The 15,092-nt window shown below is 41.2% G+C and overlaps 1 protein-coding gene across 1 annotated transcript in view; it reads left to right on the forward strand.

The window, feature by feature from the left end:
* Positions 1-10,989: 10,989 nt before the first annotated feature.
* The window catches only part of LOC306928133 (calpain-1 catalytic subunit-like), a gene marked incomplete at its 5' end in the record, with an annotated part of 10,235 nt that continues 6,132 nt past the window's right edge, over positions 10,990-15,092 (forward strand). Inside the window, 10 exons of the mRNA XM_079508054.1 lie at positions 10,990-10,995; positions 11,676-11,924; positions 12,122-12,209; positions 12,381-12,496; positions 12,593-12,726; positions 12,959-13,151; positions 13,261-13,335; positions 13,835-13,920; positions 14,094-14,165; positions 14,448-14,605. Of these exons, the coding sequence (XP_079364180.1) occupies positions 10,990-10,995; positions 11,676-11,924; positions 12,122-12,209; positions 12,381-12,496; positions 12,593-12,726; positions 12,959-13,151; positions 13,261-13,335; positions 13,835-13,920; positions 14,094-14,165; positions 14,448-14,605 (1,177 nt within the window). The remainder of the gene's footprint in view (positions 10,996-11,675; positions 11,925-12,121; positions 12,210-12,380; positions 12,497-12,592; positions 12,727-12,958; positions 13,152-13,260; positions 13,336-13,834; positions 13,921-14,093; positions 14,166-14,447; positions 14,606-15,092) is intronic.

A 15,092-nucleotide genomic window follows, 5' to 3' on the forward strand; every position in this document is an offset into this window, starting at 1 on the left:
GCCCAAGGAGTGTTTTTTTTCATGCAAAACTAATGCTTGCAATTGACCCCTAGTTTGACATGTCACATGCTACTGAAAGCATAATTCAAATTTGAAATGTTTGCCTTAAAGGTTTTCAATGGTACCCCAACTTTCAGCCCCTGAATTTACCATGATGTATATAATAATCACATTTGAATATGTTATTTGGATGACCCTAAAAGGATCATAACAAACCTTGAACAATTACTATTGCAATTGCATTTCTTTTGGGTCAAATCTTAGATTGACTGGCCTAAAAGTTGGCTGTTGGTTTAGCCTAGTAGCTGAGCTTAGCATTGTGACTGCAGAGGCCCCAGCTGAGGAATTAATTCATTTCAACTTACAGTAGTAGTAGTAGTAGTAATAGTAGTAGTAGTAATATGCTATTTTGGAAACAGAACTATTTGGTGTCATGTATTTTGTTTAAACCAAATGTGTGTTAATGTGATGTTATTTTGATCTGTTTATGTCCAGTTAGATGTTTGTCAGTCAACGAGGAAGCCAATAGCCTACATCCTGTATTGTGCATGACGATGCAAGCAGAAACGTGTTTTAATAAATTGTGTGTTTTTAATGTCTGATTGCAGAACGTCTAGTGAAATGAACAAATCACACTCATTCATTGTGTTCAAGTGTGTAACTTCAGCTGCCATGTCCGATTGATCATTCTCCAGTTTACAGGTAGGTCAACATGTCTGCAAATCTGAGGAGCCAGAGGTGACATTATGTACTGTACATACAGTCAAGACTTAATGCTTTTTCTGGTTTTATCCTCTTTTAGCAGTTTTTGTATTGATAAAATAGTTTATGTAAGTTATGTTATATATACTATTTCATGGAGGCCTCAGAGTGGCCTCCTGCAAAAAAAATGACCCGCCTTGAGGCCACAGTGGCTTTAATGCCCCATCCACACTGTCCCTGCTGATTTCACTGTTTGACCCACCCATCCACACTGTCCCTGCTGATTTCACTGTTTGACCCACCCATCCACACTGTCCCTGCTGTGGGGTAGAGTGGCCGGTAGAGCAGCCGGAACCGTGAGGTTCCCAGTTCAATCCGGGGCTCCCTAAGAGTTAGTGTCAAAGTGTCCTTGAGCAAGACTCTGAAGCCCTAATTGCTCCCGATGAGCAGGTTGGTGCCTTGCATGGTTTCCTCTGCCATTGGTGTGTGTGTGAATGGGTGAATGTAATGCACAATCTCTGTAAAGCTCTTTGGATATAACCATTTTACTATTTTACATGCTGATTTCACCATTTGACCCATCCACACTGTCCCTGTTGATTTCACTGTTTGACCCACACATCCACACTGTCCCTGTTGATTTCACTGTTTGACCCACACATCCACACTGTCCCTGTTGATTTCACTGTTTGACCCACACATCCACACTGTCCCTGTCCCTGTCCCAGTGTTCCTGGAGAACACTCTTTGGCTCTTTCCTGTCAATACCCATTAAGACCTGAGGCCAGTAACGCCAAGAGGTGCGGAGTCTGCCGGAAATGTACCGTAGTAATGTAGGATGTAGCTGTCAAACGAATTAAGAGGCATAGCCAGATTTTGAGGGATATTATGCACACATGTGTTGCTCTTTCCTGTATGTGACTTGCATATGTGTAACTTCAGGCACATCTTGTGACTTCTAGCACATAGAACAGTATAATGACAACCTGGAGAACAAGCAGATTTGTTTTTCTCACACAAATGTTCGTACTGTATGCGTGACAAGTCCACACAAGCCAATTCTCCCAGAGGCAGTGTCCCAAAGATCTTTCACTACCCAATAATGCAGCAGGCTAGAGGCACAAATTCATAAAAACACCTTGTCAAATTGTGGTGAAGACACTAAACCAAACAAACAGCTTTCCAGCCTGTTATTTTCACTAAGAAGAAAACCATAGTTACCCCTTGGGGTGCTCAGTTAATAAAGAAATGTCAGACACTGCAATGGCTGTAGTTGTGAAACAGAAAAGTGCTTTATGTAACCCCTTATTTAGTCTAGTAGTAGGGGTGTCCCGATCCGATTCCGATCACGTGAATTCGGGGCCGATCACGTAGTTTTCAAATGATTGGAATCAGATTGGGAGCAGATCCCGTGATCGCGACATCCATCCATCCATCTCCACAGCTCCAACAGCTCCACCACAGTGTTCTAGACTTCCCTCTCCAGAGCAACATTAGTGACTTCCTCCTGGGGGATCCCGAGACGTTCCAAGGCCAGTGAGTCGATGTGTTTCCTCCAACTGCGCCTCGGTCTCCTCCCAGTGGGACGTGCCTCGAGGACCTCCCTAGGGAGATGCCCGAGAGACATCCTAACCAGATATTGTGATATGGTGTGTGTTCTATACAAATATAAAATCGGTATTGGCAGATACTAAAAATCAAATGATCGGAATCAGATCTGGAGCAAAACAACGTGATCGGGACATCCGTATCTAGTACTATATTATTTTATTATTATTTTACTATGAAAACATGCATTTCATCATCAGGGATGGAGATCCCTGACGTCATCAATATTAAGCCCATATATGGGAATGCCCATGGAGATCCCTGATGTCATCAATATTGGCCAGCAACTCTACATCTGACCTCAAACCCTTAGATCTCCATATATGGAGCTGACCTGTTCTGACATTCCATATGTTGATCCGTCCCCACCCATTATCCTTCATCTTCAATGTCTCCCTTTTGTCTGATACCTGTCCATTCAAACTCTAGACGGGCCTGCTCCAAAGATATTAATGCAGCCACGCCCGGCAGCTGGTGAAAACTAGAGTTCGCAACAGGCCCGAAAATTAAAGCCCGGCCCTACCTGGGCCCTCATCAAACCCTGTACACTCAAGACACTGCCCCCGCTGCCACCATTAGATCTCCATACAGCTGACCTGTTCTGACATTCCATATGTTGATCTGAGCTCATCAAACCCTGTACACCCAAGACGCGCTCCATATATGGCCAGTACAGAATTCATTCCATATGATATACTTATGAGGACATTGAGGGTCGATTACAAAATGAGATACAGCTGGAGCAAACAAACAGAACCATGAAAACTAGACCAGGGAACAATACTTGGAAATAAATGACACAAAAGTCTGTGACCGTGACAGTATACTTGTATAAAATTGTGATGCATATTAAACTTCTTGTTTGAGAAAGTCTTCCATTCAACTAGTAGAATACTTACAAAAGATAATATATAGATAGTATCTTTATCTTATCTATCTAGTTGAACTAGACTATCTTATAAGTTATACAAATGTACCAAGTCTCTGTACGTACGTATGTCTGTAATCCACATAACTCGGGAACCATTCGCCCCACCGACTTGAAATTCGACAAACGCGCTCCACACCCCCACAGGGAGTGCAGTGCCCGGTGTCAAGTCTGTCGGATAGCCGGTTGTCCAGAACCAGTACCAAAGCCTCTTACAATTTACAATTTAGGCATTTAGCAGACGCTCTTAATCCAGAGCTCTTAATTCCAGGGGTCTGGACTTGATCACCTCTACTGTATATCTCCATATATGGAGCTGGCCTGTTCTGACATCACAACTGACAATAAAGAGAATTGAATTTGTTTGTTTTACATCATCATGTTGTAAGATGATAAGAGCACCCCTCACTTCACACGGGTGTGATTTTTTTTAAAAATAGCATTGCATCACGTAGTGTTTTTAAGCTTGCAGATTAAGCAGGTTAAGCTTGTCACAAAATAACATGTTCATCTTGTAAGAAGATACATTAATCATGATCACATTATTTAGACTGCGTGACAGCCAGGTGTCAAAATGTCATTCTGTTTCTTTTTTATTTTATTATGTTAATTATGTATAATTTCATAGGTATGTGATGTTGTTTTAAGTCATGCCAATTAAGGAGTGGTTAACCTCTACCACCAAACTGTTCATTAGTGCTACTGTGTTGCAATTCAACACAGTGGAGGTCTGAACTCTGACCCTGTGGTTTGATTGAAGTATTTACTTCATTACAGTATACATTTGACGGCCAAGCTACACCAGGCTTTTCTCGCGCGTTTACCCTAAACGCGCGGCCCGTGCGTGCGTTTTTTAAAATAGGACTGGACCTAAATTAAACGCACGCGCGGGGGTAAACGCGCGTGACGCGTTTTGTGTGCAAAAAGCCTGGTGTAGCTTGGCCGTCAAGCACAACTCAATACAAAAACTGTCAACTGTGAGTGGACGACCAATAAAGCACTACGCTTGTTTACAAGAGGGTCCACCATGTTAAATTCATCATAACATTTAGAGACATACAAATATACACTTCTGTATAGCCAAAAAACAGGAAATCATCATCATAAAGGAGGAAAAAGGGAAAAGAAAACATATACAGTGAGGGGGAAAAAGGGGTGGGTGGGGGATTCAGATTTTACGGGGGCCAGTTTCGAATTGCAGCCGTCCGTAGGTGCCCTTTGAGAGCGGTTTTGAAGGAGTCAAGGGATTTGCATGTCTTAGTGACCGTTGGTAGGACGTTCCACATTTTGGTGGCATAGGAGTGAAATTAATGTAGTCCCTTGTTTGTGCCAAATCTGGGTTGGACATGGTTTGTTGAGCTCCCTCTGGTGTTGTGGGTGTGGACTTTGTTGACATTCAGGAGGTATCTAGACAGGTACATGGGTATCTTGGTGGTGTATTGAATCTTGTGGACCAGACCCATTGCAAGATGCTGTACTCTGTTGTCAACCCTAAGCCATTCCAGCCTGTCAAAGTGGGCAGGGGTGAGGTGGGTTCGGGGAGTGAGGCCAAGTAGTAGCCTGACCAGTTTGTTTTGGGAGGTCTGGAACCTTGTTTTAAGGGCCTTTGAGGTGCTGTGGTACCAAGAGGTGCATGCATAGTCGAAGACACCTTGTACGAGGGCTCCTGTTAAGGTCTTCAAGGTCTTTTTGTCGACCAGTGAGGAGATCCTGTATAGGAATCTTGTTCTTTGATTGACTTTTTTGATTACGTGGTTGTCAAACTATGACCGAGGCATGACACTGGTGTGGCATCAGACAAGTCCATTTATGTATTGGATTTTTGTAACAGCCGCACAGTATTATTAATAAATATTTTCCAGTAATATAAGATTTTAAAGGACCACTTCACCACTTTTCAACCTATCTTCATATAATAGGTCCTCACTAATAATCATGATAAAATGTTCTACTCAGTCTGTGTCTCATAGGAGGGCTGTGGGAAGTTCAGAAACCCGTCCACCAGTGACCTCTTCGATGGGGAATCCAAGCTAATAGAAAAAAGTTGCAATGCGAACATGGAAGATATCGTTCTCACGATAATAAAAATCTAAACATTTTTGTAAAAAAAGATCTGCCTAATGATGGTGGACCGGTTTCTGAACTGCCCACAGCCCTCTCCTATGAGACACAGACTGACTAGAAAAGAAAACAATTGTGCCATTTTATCATAATTATTAGTGAGGACCTATTATAATTATGAAGATAGGTTGAAGAGTGGTGAAGTGGTCCTTTAACTTAAAATGATTTTAACTACTAGGCTATATCAGATCTTGGTGCATTTGCAGAAGTTGAGGGATTCATGTTTGAAGTTTTGAAGTTATTGCACATGCAAAAGTAATCTGATCTAGCCAATCAGGATTGAATATGAAAAATTGAGATGTGCGTGCTTCCATTTTGGATCTTATCTTTTTGCAAAAATGGCACTTAATAGGCCAATTTGAAAAGGGTGGCGTTTCTTCCTCGGCCTAATGCAAATGTGTGTGCATTTGTTAACATTTTGTTCAAAATGGACCACTTTGGAATCCAATCTCAGAATGGAATTTGAACAATCGGATTTGATTGTATTTGAGATATTAATGTGTAGTGGTTTGCGTGCTGTAGTGATATAAAAGTGATATAAAAATGTGTTTTGCGAATATTGTGCTCTGACCTCCAGGGCGTGTGCGTGCACAGTTTCACGCAGATTGGTCCAACGATGCCGGAGATTAGCTGTTAACAGACAGACAGACACACACAAAAGGATGGATAGACGGACGGACCGATGTGGGGCACATGTTAGTGTGACGTCCTGTTAGTCCGATATACGTGGCTGGTTATGACTCACTTAACCGGCTTTCGCGTGCGGTTAGGGTTAAGGGTAGGTTTAGTAATGTAGGCTTATTGGGACGTCGGACTAACGATTAGCACACCGGACAGACGGACTGCATGCGAAACATGCAGTCAATAAGTCTCGGCCACACCTAAGGCTGTCACGATTACAAATTTAAGTTGACGATTAATTGTCACACAAATAATTGCAATTAGCGATTTAATTGTATTTTTGGCGTTTCTTTTTTAGGCTTCATAATCACAAATTGCACAGGGCAGATATGACAAATAAGTTATGCCTCATTTATAGTAGTTGTGCGCTGGTGTCACGTACCGGGCAAATGGCAAATCTAACAATTTGCAGCACGACACGTTTCTGCAGCTTGCACGTATATATATTTTTTTAAAGGATGTCCTCACAAGTATAGTAATACAAACATGTGCATGCGTGTGGCCAACAGCCATAGCTTTGGTGTTCCTCAGGATGGCCTTTTGATCCTCCTCCAAGCAGAGATTAGCAGCAGCTATGATTGTATTGTTGTCATGATGGGTGTGGTGATAATGAGAATGCTGAGAGGACTGCCAAGAGGGTTAGACGTGCCAAGAAAGATTATTCCCCATGAAGAAGTACATCTAACTGCAACACATCTCATAGATCAGGTACAGTCGTCTCTGCCAGGCTGAAGGTGTGGCTACTGGCTATAGGCCTGTCACAATTATTACATCATCGCCTGATCGCAATTATTTGAGATAATCGCAATTATTTTGCATCATGAAGAAATGTTCATACATTTTCAAACTTTTTCCAAAAATAGCAGAAATAGCAGATCAGCTATTCCGCTATTTTAAAATTATTTGGAAAGTATATAACATTATTATAAATGTGTAGTTTCTTTGGGGTGCATATATATGTTTTGTCCGACACACAATAGTCCGACACCCTACCCCAAACCATAACCTAACCCTAACCGCCCGCAGAAGCCATGGGTGAGTCTTAACTAGCCACGCATGTTGGACTATTGGTATACCATTGAACTCTCAAATCTGTGTTTGTAATAATAAACTTTATTTATATAGAGCCTTTCATGAAATAAAAACACAGCGCAAAGTGCTTTACAGGGCAGAAAAGTGAAAAACAAGAAAAAAAACGTAAAATATAAATAATGAGGGGTTGATGCACTGCAGCCCTGCTATAATAACATGTGCAAATGTCAAACTGCAGTCGCTGACAGTCTTGTTTACATCCTTCACTGACATTCCAAGTCACTACCTATTCGACACTAAGCAGATTAACAAACATGAAAAAAAGGAGGAACTTTGCAAATAGGACGGATGACCTACTAAGCAAAGTAAGCAAAGTTACTATATTTACCCAGGGTATCTGGGCTAAGCTCAAGAACGTGTTTCCAGCCAGGCCCTGCTCATAGAACATTTCATGGTAGTGGTTCAATGCCTTGCTCAAGGGCACTTCAGCGGTGGTAATTTTAACGTGTCGGACCGCTGATTTGAACTGGCGACCTTCCGTTATCAAGACCGCTCCGCAATCCATTCGGCCACCGCTAAACGGATACAAAATTATACCAGCATATAGGAAGAACAAAAACTTGAAAGATTACCTTGTACATAGCAAACTAAAGGAGACAGACAGACCGATACGCAAGAAACCGGATTACTTCAGACCTAAACAACAGGTGAAAAATAGAACCACAATGAGAATGGTGGGAATAAAACAAATCATACAGGCTAATACTAGTAACTGTGTCTATCTAATTACATGCAACAAATGCAACCTACAATATGTGGGTGAAACTAGGAACACAATAGCAGATAGACTAAACCAACATAGATATAATATAAATAATGCAAAAGAAACAACTTTATTAATTGTACAACACTTTATGACCCATGGTATTAGTGCCTTGGAAGTTTGTGGATTAGAATCTAATCAAACCTGGACAGAGGGGGAAAGGAGATATGCAGAGAAGCAGTGGATTTTAAAATTAAACACCACATTTCCCCAAGGCTTAAACAATACCAATCCAGTACAGGAAACAGGGTAGTAAACAAACCCTTAAATGCTAAACTTCTAAATTGCTCTTAATTAGAGCAGAGCCAGGACAATAGCAGAAACACAAAGCCATTCAGATTCAAAATCAGACCATCTTGGTCTGAAAGATTGAGAAACGTTTAGTACTTCTAGTAAGACTAAAACGTAATTGCCCAGACTCTTCTAAAACTAAATATAAGATTGAGAAACTTTTAGTACTTCTAGTAAGACTAAAACTTAATTGCCCAGACTCTTCTTCAACAAAGATGGCGAAAGCAAACATTCTTTGTTCGGTACTCATACAATAGTATGGTACAAAACACTGAAGTCCTTAAACCAGAAACATAACCGCACGCAGAAGCCATGGGTGAGTCTTAACTAGCCACGCATGTTGGACTATTGGTATACCATTGAACTCTCAAATCTGTGTTTGTAATAATAAACTTTATTTATATAGAGCCTTTCATGAAATAAAAACACAAAGTGCTTTACAGGGCAGAAAAGTGAAAAACAAGAAAAAAAACGTAAAATATAAATAATGAGGGGTTGATGCACTGCAGCCCTGCTATAATAACAAATGTCAAATGTCAATAGCAAATGTCAAACTGCAGTCGCTGACAGTCTTGTTTACATCCTTCACTGACATTCCAAGTCAACTGAGGAAGAGATGCTTTTCTGTTTGTTTTGTTTTCCTCCCTATAGCTCCCACACACGAGCATCTGCCATCGAATGAGTGCTTTTGACCACAATGTTGGACCGCGATTGTACTGGTTGCACAGTTTTACACTGACACTTTTTTTGGTTTGTTTTTGGGTGGGATAAAATGGCATATTATTTATCCAAGGCGCTTTACATAGATCGTGCATTACATTCAACTATTCATACACCGATGACAGAGGAAACCATGCAAGGCACCAACCTGCACATCAGGAGCAATTGGGGGTTCAGTGTCTTGCTCAAGGACACTTCTACACTAACTCTGGGGGATCCCGGGTTCGAACTGGCAACCTGGCGGTTCCCATTCGGCCACTCAGAAACTCTACCACTCTAGTACTTTCTACTTTTGGTACTACTACTCCGTATATTTTTTTATTCCAATATATGTGTGCTTTTACTCAAGCCAATATATGTTTACTTTTACTTGTAACAGAGTACTGCAATGTTGTATACATTGCAGTATATATTGCTACTTTTACTTAAGTAAAAATGTGAGTGCTTTTTCCACCACTGGTCTTCATCATGCAGGACACCTTATGGAAGCAGAGACATGAATTATGTTTCTCCACTCACTGCGTTTACATGGACAATTATTTGTTAATTCAGAATTAATTCAAAACCCATCTGTTTACAGATTCATATTGAACTTTTTACATGGAATCTGAATAAAAGTATTCCTCGTTCCCCATTCTTTTACATGACCAAAGCATTAATTCAATGCTACTACTAGTAAGGGCAGACATGTGTAAAAGAATGAATATTCCAAACTCTCAGTGGCCTTTGGAATAAATGGTAAATATATCCCAATTCAAACGGTATATGTACCACCCCTCCAAACCCGAATGAAATTTAATTCGGCTCAGACCGGAATGGAATATTCTCTTTCAATTTGAGGTGTTTACATGAGCATTTTTATTCTGAATGAGCAGACATTCTGAATACATTTGGAAAATATCTGTCCATGTAAATACAGCCACTTATTCATGTTTCTCCTTTAATTTGTCACCTGTTTTAGTTTGTCCACTGAGACACAGAGGAGGCACTGATGAGAAGGCTGCTGCGTGATTTGACCCTATTCCCAGCAAGAGCACACCTGTCCTGTAATATGCCGTAAAAAAAGAAAATAACTGTGTGTCTGCATTACAAACAAGTAAGTATGTACAATCACGGTCCAGGTGGGTCCTAAAGGTTTACAGAAGCATCCATCTCTTCATGTGTGGTGCTCACATAGCACCCGATGGGGAACATTCCAAGGGCCCAGTCACACTCATAAATGTCATAGTTTATGTTTATGGGTTTGAAATGTTAACTCGATAAATATCAACTGTTGAGTGTGACAGTTATGTAGTGGAGGCATTTGAGGGTTCAATCCTTGCTATGAGGGCTCTTGATCAAGACAGAGCGAATCCCTTCAACGTTGCTCTAGAGGTGTGTGTGTGTTGTGTGTGTGTGTGTGTGTGTGTGTGTGTGTCTGTGTGTGTGTGTGTGTGTGTGTGTGTGTGTGTGTGTGTGTGTGTGTGTGTGTGTGTGTATATATATATATATATATAGACGGGCGGCAGTGGATCAGGTGCTTGGTAGTTGCCGGTTCAATCCAGGGTTTCCCCTGAATTTGCATTGAAGTGTCCTTGATCAAGTAACTGAACTGTTAGCTGCTCCCGATGATCCACTTACATAACATCACAGGTACAGGAATTTGCACTTAGGGCAATTTTTTTCTCCTACCAGTTCTAGGCTATAGAACTTACTCCTGAGAATGATCTGGGATGTGACAAGACCTGTTCCAGAAAGAAGATCTCACCACTTTGCAGGTGTGCACAAAATACTGAACCTCAAACACATTCACAATGATCCTCTTTGTCTGCAGGTTCTTTTAGCACTGTAATTACCGGTATTACAAAACCTGGGCTTGTTTGACAAGGTGTAATAAGAGTGTATAGCATACAGTACAATCCAAATGCCAAATCGAATTAAACTTTATAGGATATTATTTCCTATAGCAAGTGCAACTGAAAGTTATCCACAGAAAAGAATGATCAGCTAGATTATCAGATGATAGCTGTGACAAAGCAATTTTGCTGTCACCAACCGAAGTACTGAAGGAATTATTATTGAGGTCAGTCCCCTTTTCTCTGACATGACAGTATGTGTTGGCAGTGGCACTGAGTGACAGGGATATGACAGAATAAACATGTAATTAAAAGTGAGGTGGCTTTTCACTGTCAGAGATTTATGGCAGGAATGCAATGTCATAAATGAGCCTACCGTGCTGTATTGTCCCGACCAAACCTCCTGAAAAAGGTCACATTTCAGCGGTTTCGGGGGGTGGTGTCTGAATGGGATACTTTACATAACATCACAGGGGTATAAATTGTGTCTCAGCTGCCGTTTAAACCTCACCTGCCTGGGCAACACCGAGGTTCCTCTGGACGAGCAGCAGTCGGTTGCAGCCACCTGACAGTGTCTACTATACATCTGACAGGTAAATATCAATGTCTACATCTGACGATGTCTAGTAGTAGTACTACCGTAATTTATACATATCTGACAGGTATCTACAACCATTTCATGGTATGTAGATAATGTGAAGATTTTCTTGGGACAGTCTCACTTTACTGTTTCGTTTGATCTCAGTTTCATTTTATCACATGTGCAGTTAACCGTGGCATGATGTTTTAGACTACACCTGTGAGATTGTACGTCCTCTTCAATTATTTTCTCTTCTCTTCTCTTCTCTTCTCTTCTCTTCTCTTCTCTTCTCTTCTCTTCTCTTCTCTTCTCTTCTCTTCTCTTCTCTTTTCTTCTCTTCTCTTCTCTCCATAGTTATCCAGCATGTCTGAAACCGGAACGTGCACTGATATCATCAACCTACGCTACCAGGATGGCAGTGTAGGAAGCCCATCGAAGCCACAGAAGTTCAACTACCAGGACTTTGGACAACTGAAACAAACCTACCTCAGGAAAGGGAGGCTTTTTGTGGACAGTACCTTCCCACCTGATTACAAGTCTCTTGGTAACCTGTCTGATCTGCCCCGTTCAGTGAGGAGCAGAGTGGAATGGCTCAGACCCTCTGTAAATAGGCATTTCTTATTATTATTGTTACTGGAATTTGGTAGTTACTGCTTTTTTGTAATGCTAAGAGTCCAGTATTCAATAGGCAAATGCTGGCGATATATTAGCTGCACGTAATAATTTATTTTATGAGGGTTGACTAAAATGCATTAATTTGTAGTGATGCTGCTCTCATGGGTGTATTTGTGTTGGTGCAGGACATTCTGAAAGCTCAAAATGTCAAGGGGGAGCCTTCTTTCTTTGTTGAAAGTGCCTCAAGATTTGACTTTGCTCAAGGAAAAGTTGGTAAGCAAATCTTCTGATTTCCAAAGTATTCATTCATGCTCACTGTATCGTGTAAAATAATGTCACATAAATATGTACTACAAATAGCTGTGGATGTTAATACGTGTAATAAGTCACACGTGGTTGTCAAAGGGAATAGTGTGAATATAGTTTGTCTCTCATTCACTATAGGTAACTGCTGGTTTTTGGCTGCAATTGCATCGCTAACATTCCAGAAAGATTTGATGGTGCAAGTTGTACCCACTGAACAAGACTTTGAGGATTATGCAGGAATCTTTCATTTCAGGGTAAAATATTAAGCATTTAAGTTTGATCTGACCGCATAAAGTAAACCTGTCTCATATGACATGACATATTTGACAAAACTCTCCTCCCTGTGCCAGTTCTGGAGGTTTGGAAAGTGGGTGGATGTCGTCATTGATGATTACCTTCCGACGTTCCAAAGGGAGCTTCTGTCTGTGTCTGCCAAAACCAGGAATGAGTTCTGGGTCCCTCTGCTGGAGAAGGCCTATGCCAAGTATGTTGACCTACTGTTTTCTTGACAAGTTAATGTGACAAAGCTAATCAGTAAAGTATGTCAAACTTGGGTTTTTTGGACCGATGATCCCCAATAGTGTACTTTCACGTTGCTACTTGTGATCTTTACCTTAAACTTTGTGATCTTTACCTGCACAGCATGCACCAGCTGTGCAGTGCCCGTGTCATCATGACACCTGTGACGTGACCACTCTGCTTTGTGTTTGTGGCAGGGTGTGTGGTTCGTACTCGGACATGAACGCCGGCCTTCCATCAGAGGCCTTCAAGGACTTCTCTGGGGGGGTGCACATGACGTACAAACTCAAGGAGGTCCACGACAGAAACCATGATGAGGTGCTGTGGGGTCAGCTGACCAGAGCCACCAAATGCAAATCTATGATTTGCTCCGGCACTGCCCAGAAAGGGGTAACGAATCAGTCCTCTTCTCTCTTTCTATCTTTCCACTAAGTCAAAATGTTACATTAAAAACCTGTAATTTCTACAGAATAGTGAACATGGTGCTTGTGTGTTCCAGGATACAATCGTGAATACCGTAGCAGACAGTGGCATTGTGGATGCACACGCCTACTCTATCACAGCAGTAGCTGAGGTACATTCTATGTATACATGCATGCATGTAATCAGTTCAGAAAGGATGAAACTTGAAAAGGAACATACTTGCTGGATATTAGTCTTGTGTAACCAGAAAAAAAATAACAGCATTAAATAACCTATGCAAAGACTTTTGGACGGTATCAGTATTGGTTTTCAAAGCACTGGGTGTAGGTTTGTTATAGCACTGGTTCTAGCCCATGGATTGAATTGATACGTCCCCAAATGTAAAGATAAGAGATGTCTGATCGTCTGGCTATGCTAGATTGGCTTGATATCATCAGCAGGCATTAGTAGTGACATGAAAGGGACAAGGGGCAGCAGTGGATCAGGAGGTATAGAGCAGTCGTCTTGGAATCCGAAGGTTCCAGGTTCGATTTTCAGAGCATCAATATGATCAATCCCATGATACAGGAAGGTTTACAATTGAAAGAAAGAAAGGAAAAACAAAATGCTGACAAAGGTGAGTGATATTGTCTGAAAATGTACATTTGTAGGTTCACGATGGCAGTTCCAACGTGAGGCTTGTGCGAGTGATGAATCCTTGGGGAGAGAAGGAATGGAATGGAAAATGGAGTGACGAGTAAGTAACACAAATGCACAACTAGACGGCCTAAAACGGTTGAGAACCACTGGTGTAAAGAATAGTTCCATAAATAAAATAACTAATAATATATCTAATTACCGTATGTAAACATTGGACAGTGTTCACAGTCATGCATGCTTTCTCAATAACTGTTTTATTCTTGTGTGCAGGTCAAGTTGGTGGAACCGCGTTAGCTCTGAGGATAAGGCTAAATGTGTGAAGAGAGACGATGGAGAGTTTTGGTAAAATATCAATGTCATTTTATGATATGTTAAAGCGTGCAATAAACACATTGTATCATTTTTATAGTTTAAAATAACAACCATAATATTGGTGTTTCCTTTGCTGCAATAAATGATATGTATGTTTATGTGGTTTGTTGTTTTGTAATCTGTCGTCTTGTCCTGGCGTGTGTGCGTGTGTGTGTGTGTGTGTGTGTGTGTGTGTGTGTGTGTGTGTGTGTGTGTGTGTGTGTGTGTGTGTGTGTGTGTGTGTGTGTGTGTGTGTGTGTGTGTGTCTGTCAGGATGGAGTTGGAGGATTTCTGTCAACACTTTCAAATACTGACCATCTGCTGTGAGAACCCCAACTTCATAGATGGTGACGTGATCACCCAGTGGAAGGTTATGATCTATGATGGAGAATGGGTAGCAGGGAGAACTGCAGGGGGCAGCCTCAGTAACTGTAAGTGAAGTCATTTATTAACCTTAACCTACTGTAGGTACAATATATTTGACCTATAGGCTTGACCCTGCAGGTCCCCCATATTCTTGTATAAGTGTATTGGACCGTGTAACAGTTTGCACAACGCTTCAGAACGGAAGGGGGTGTGTCCGTTCAGTGTCTTAGTGAGAGTAATTTCCCGTCCACAGATATTAGGGCTCCGGCCCAGAGGTTTCCTTGCCCTGGCGAAAACTTCTGGGAATTCAGATTAGTAGCCTATAAGTGGAACTAGTTTAAGAATAATTGCAGTGGTGTTGAGGGACTTCTGAGACAAAATCAACAAAAAGGAAGACATCGTAATATATAGATACTGTATAAGAGCCAATACTCATTTGCCCAAACGTGTAATACTTATCAAGTGTCGTCTTAAATTGTTAGCAGTATCATCTATTTTCTTTTGACAACTTGACAGTCCAATTAGAACACGCTGGGCGCTCCCTCACCTTTG

Source organism: Electrona antarctica (genome assembly GCF_951216825.1).
Source record: "Electrona antarctica genome assembly, chromosome: 8".
NCBI lineage: Eukaryota > Metazoa > Chordata > Actinopteri > Myctophiformes > Myctophidae > Electrona > Electrona antarctica.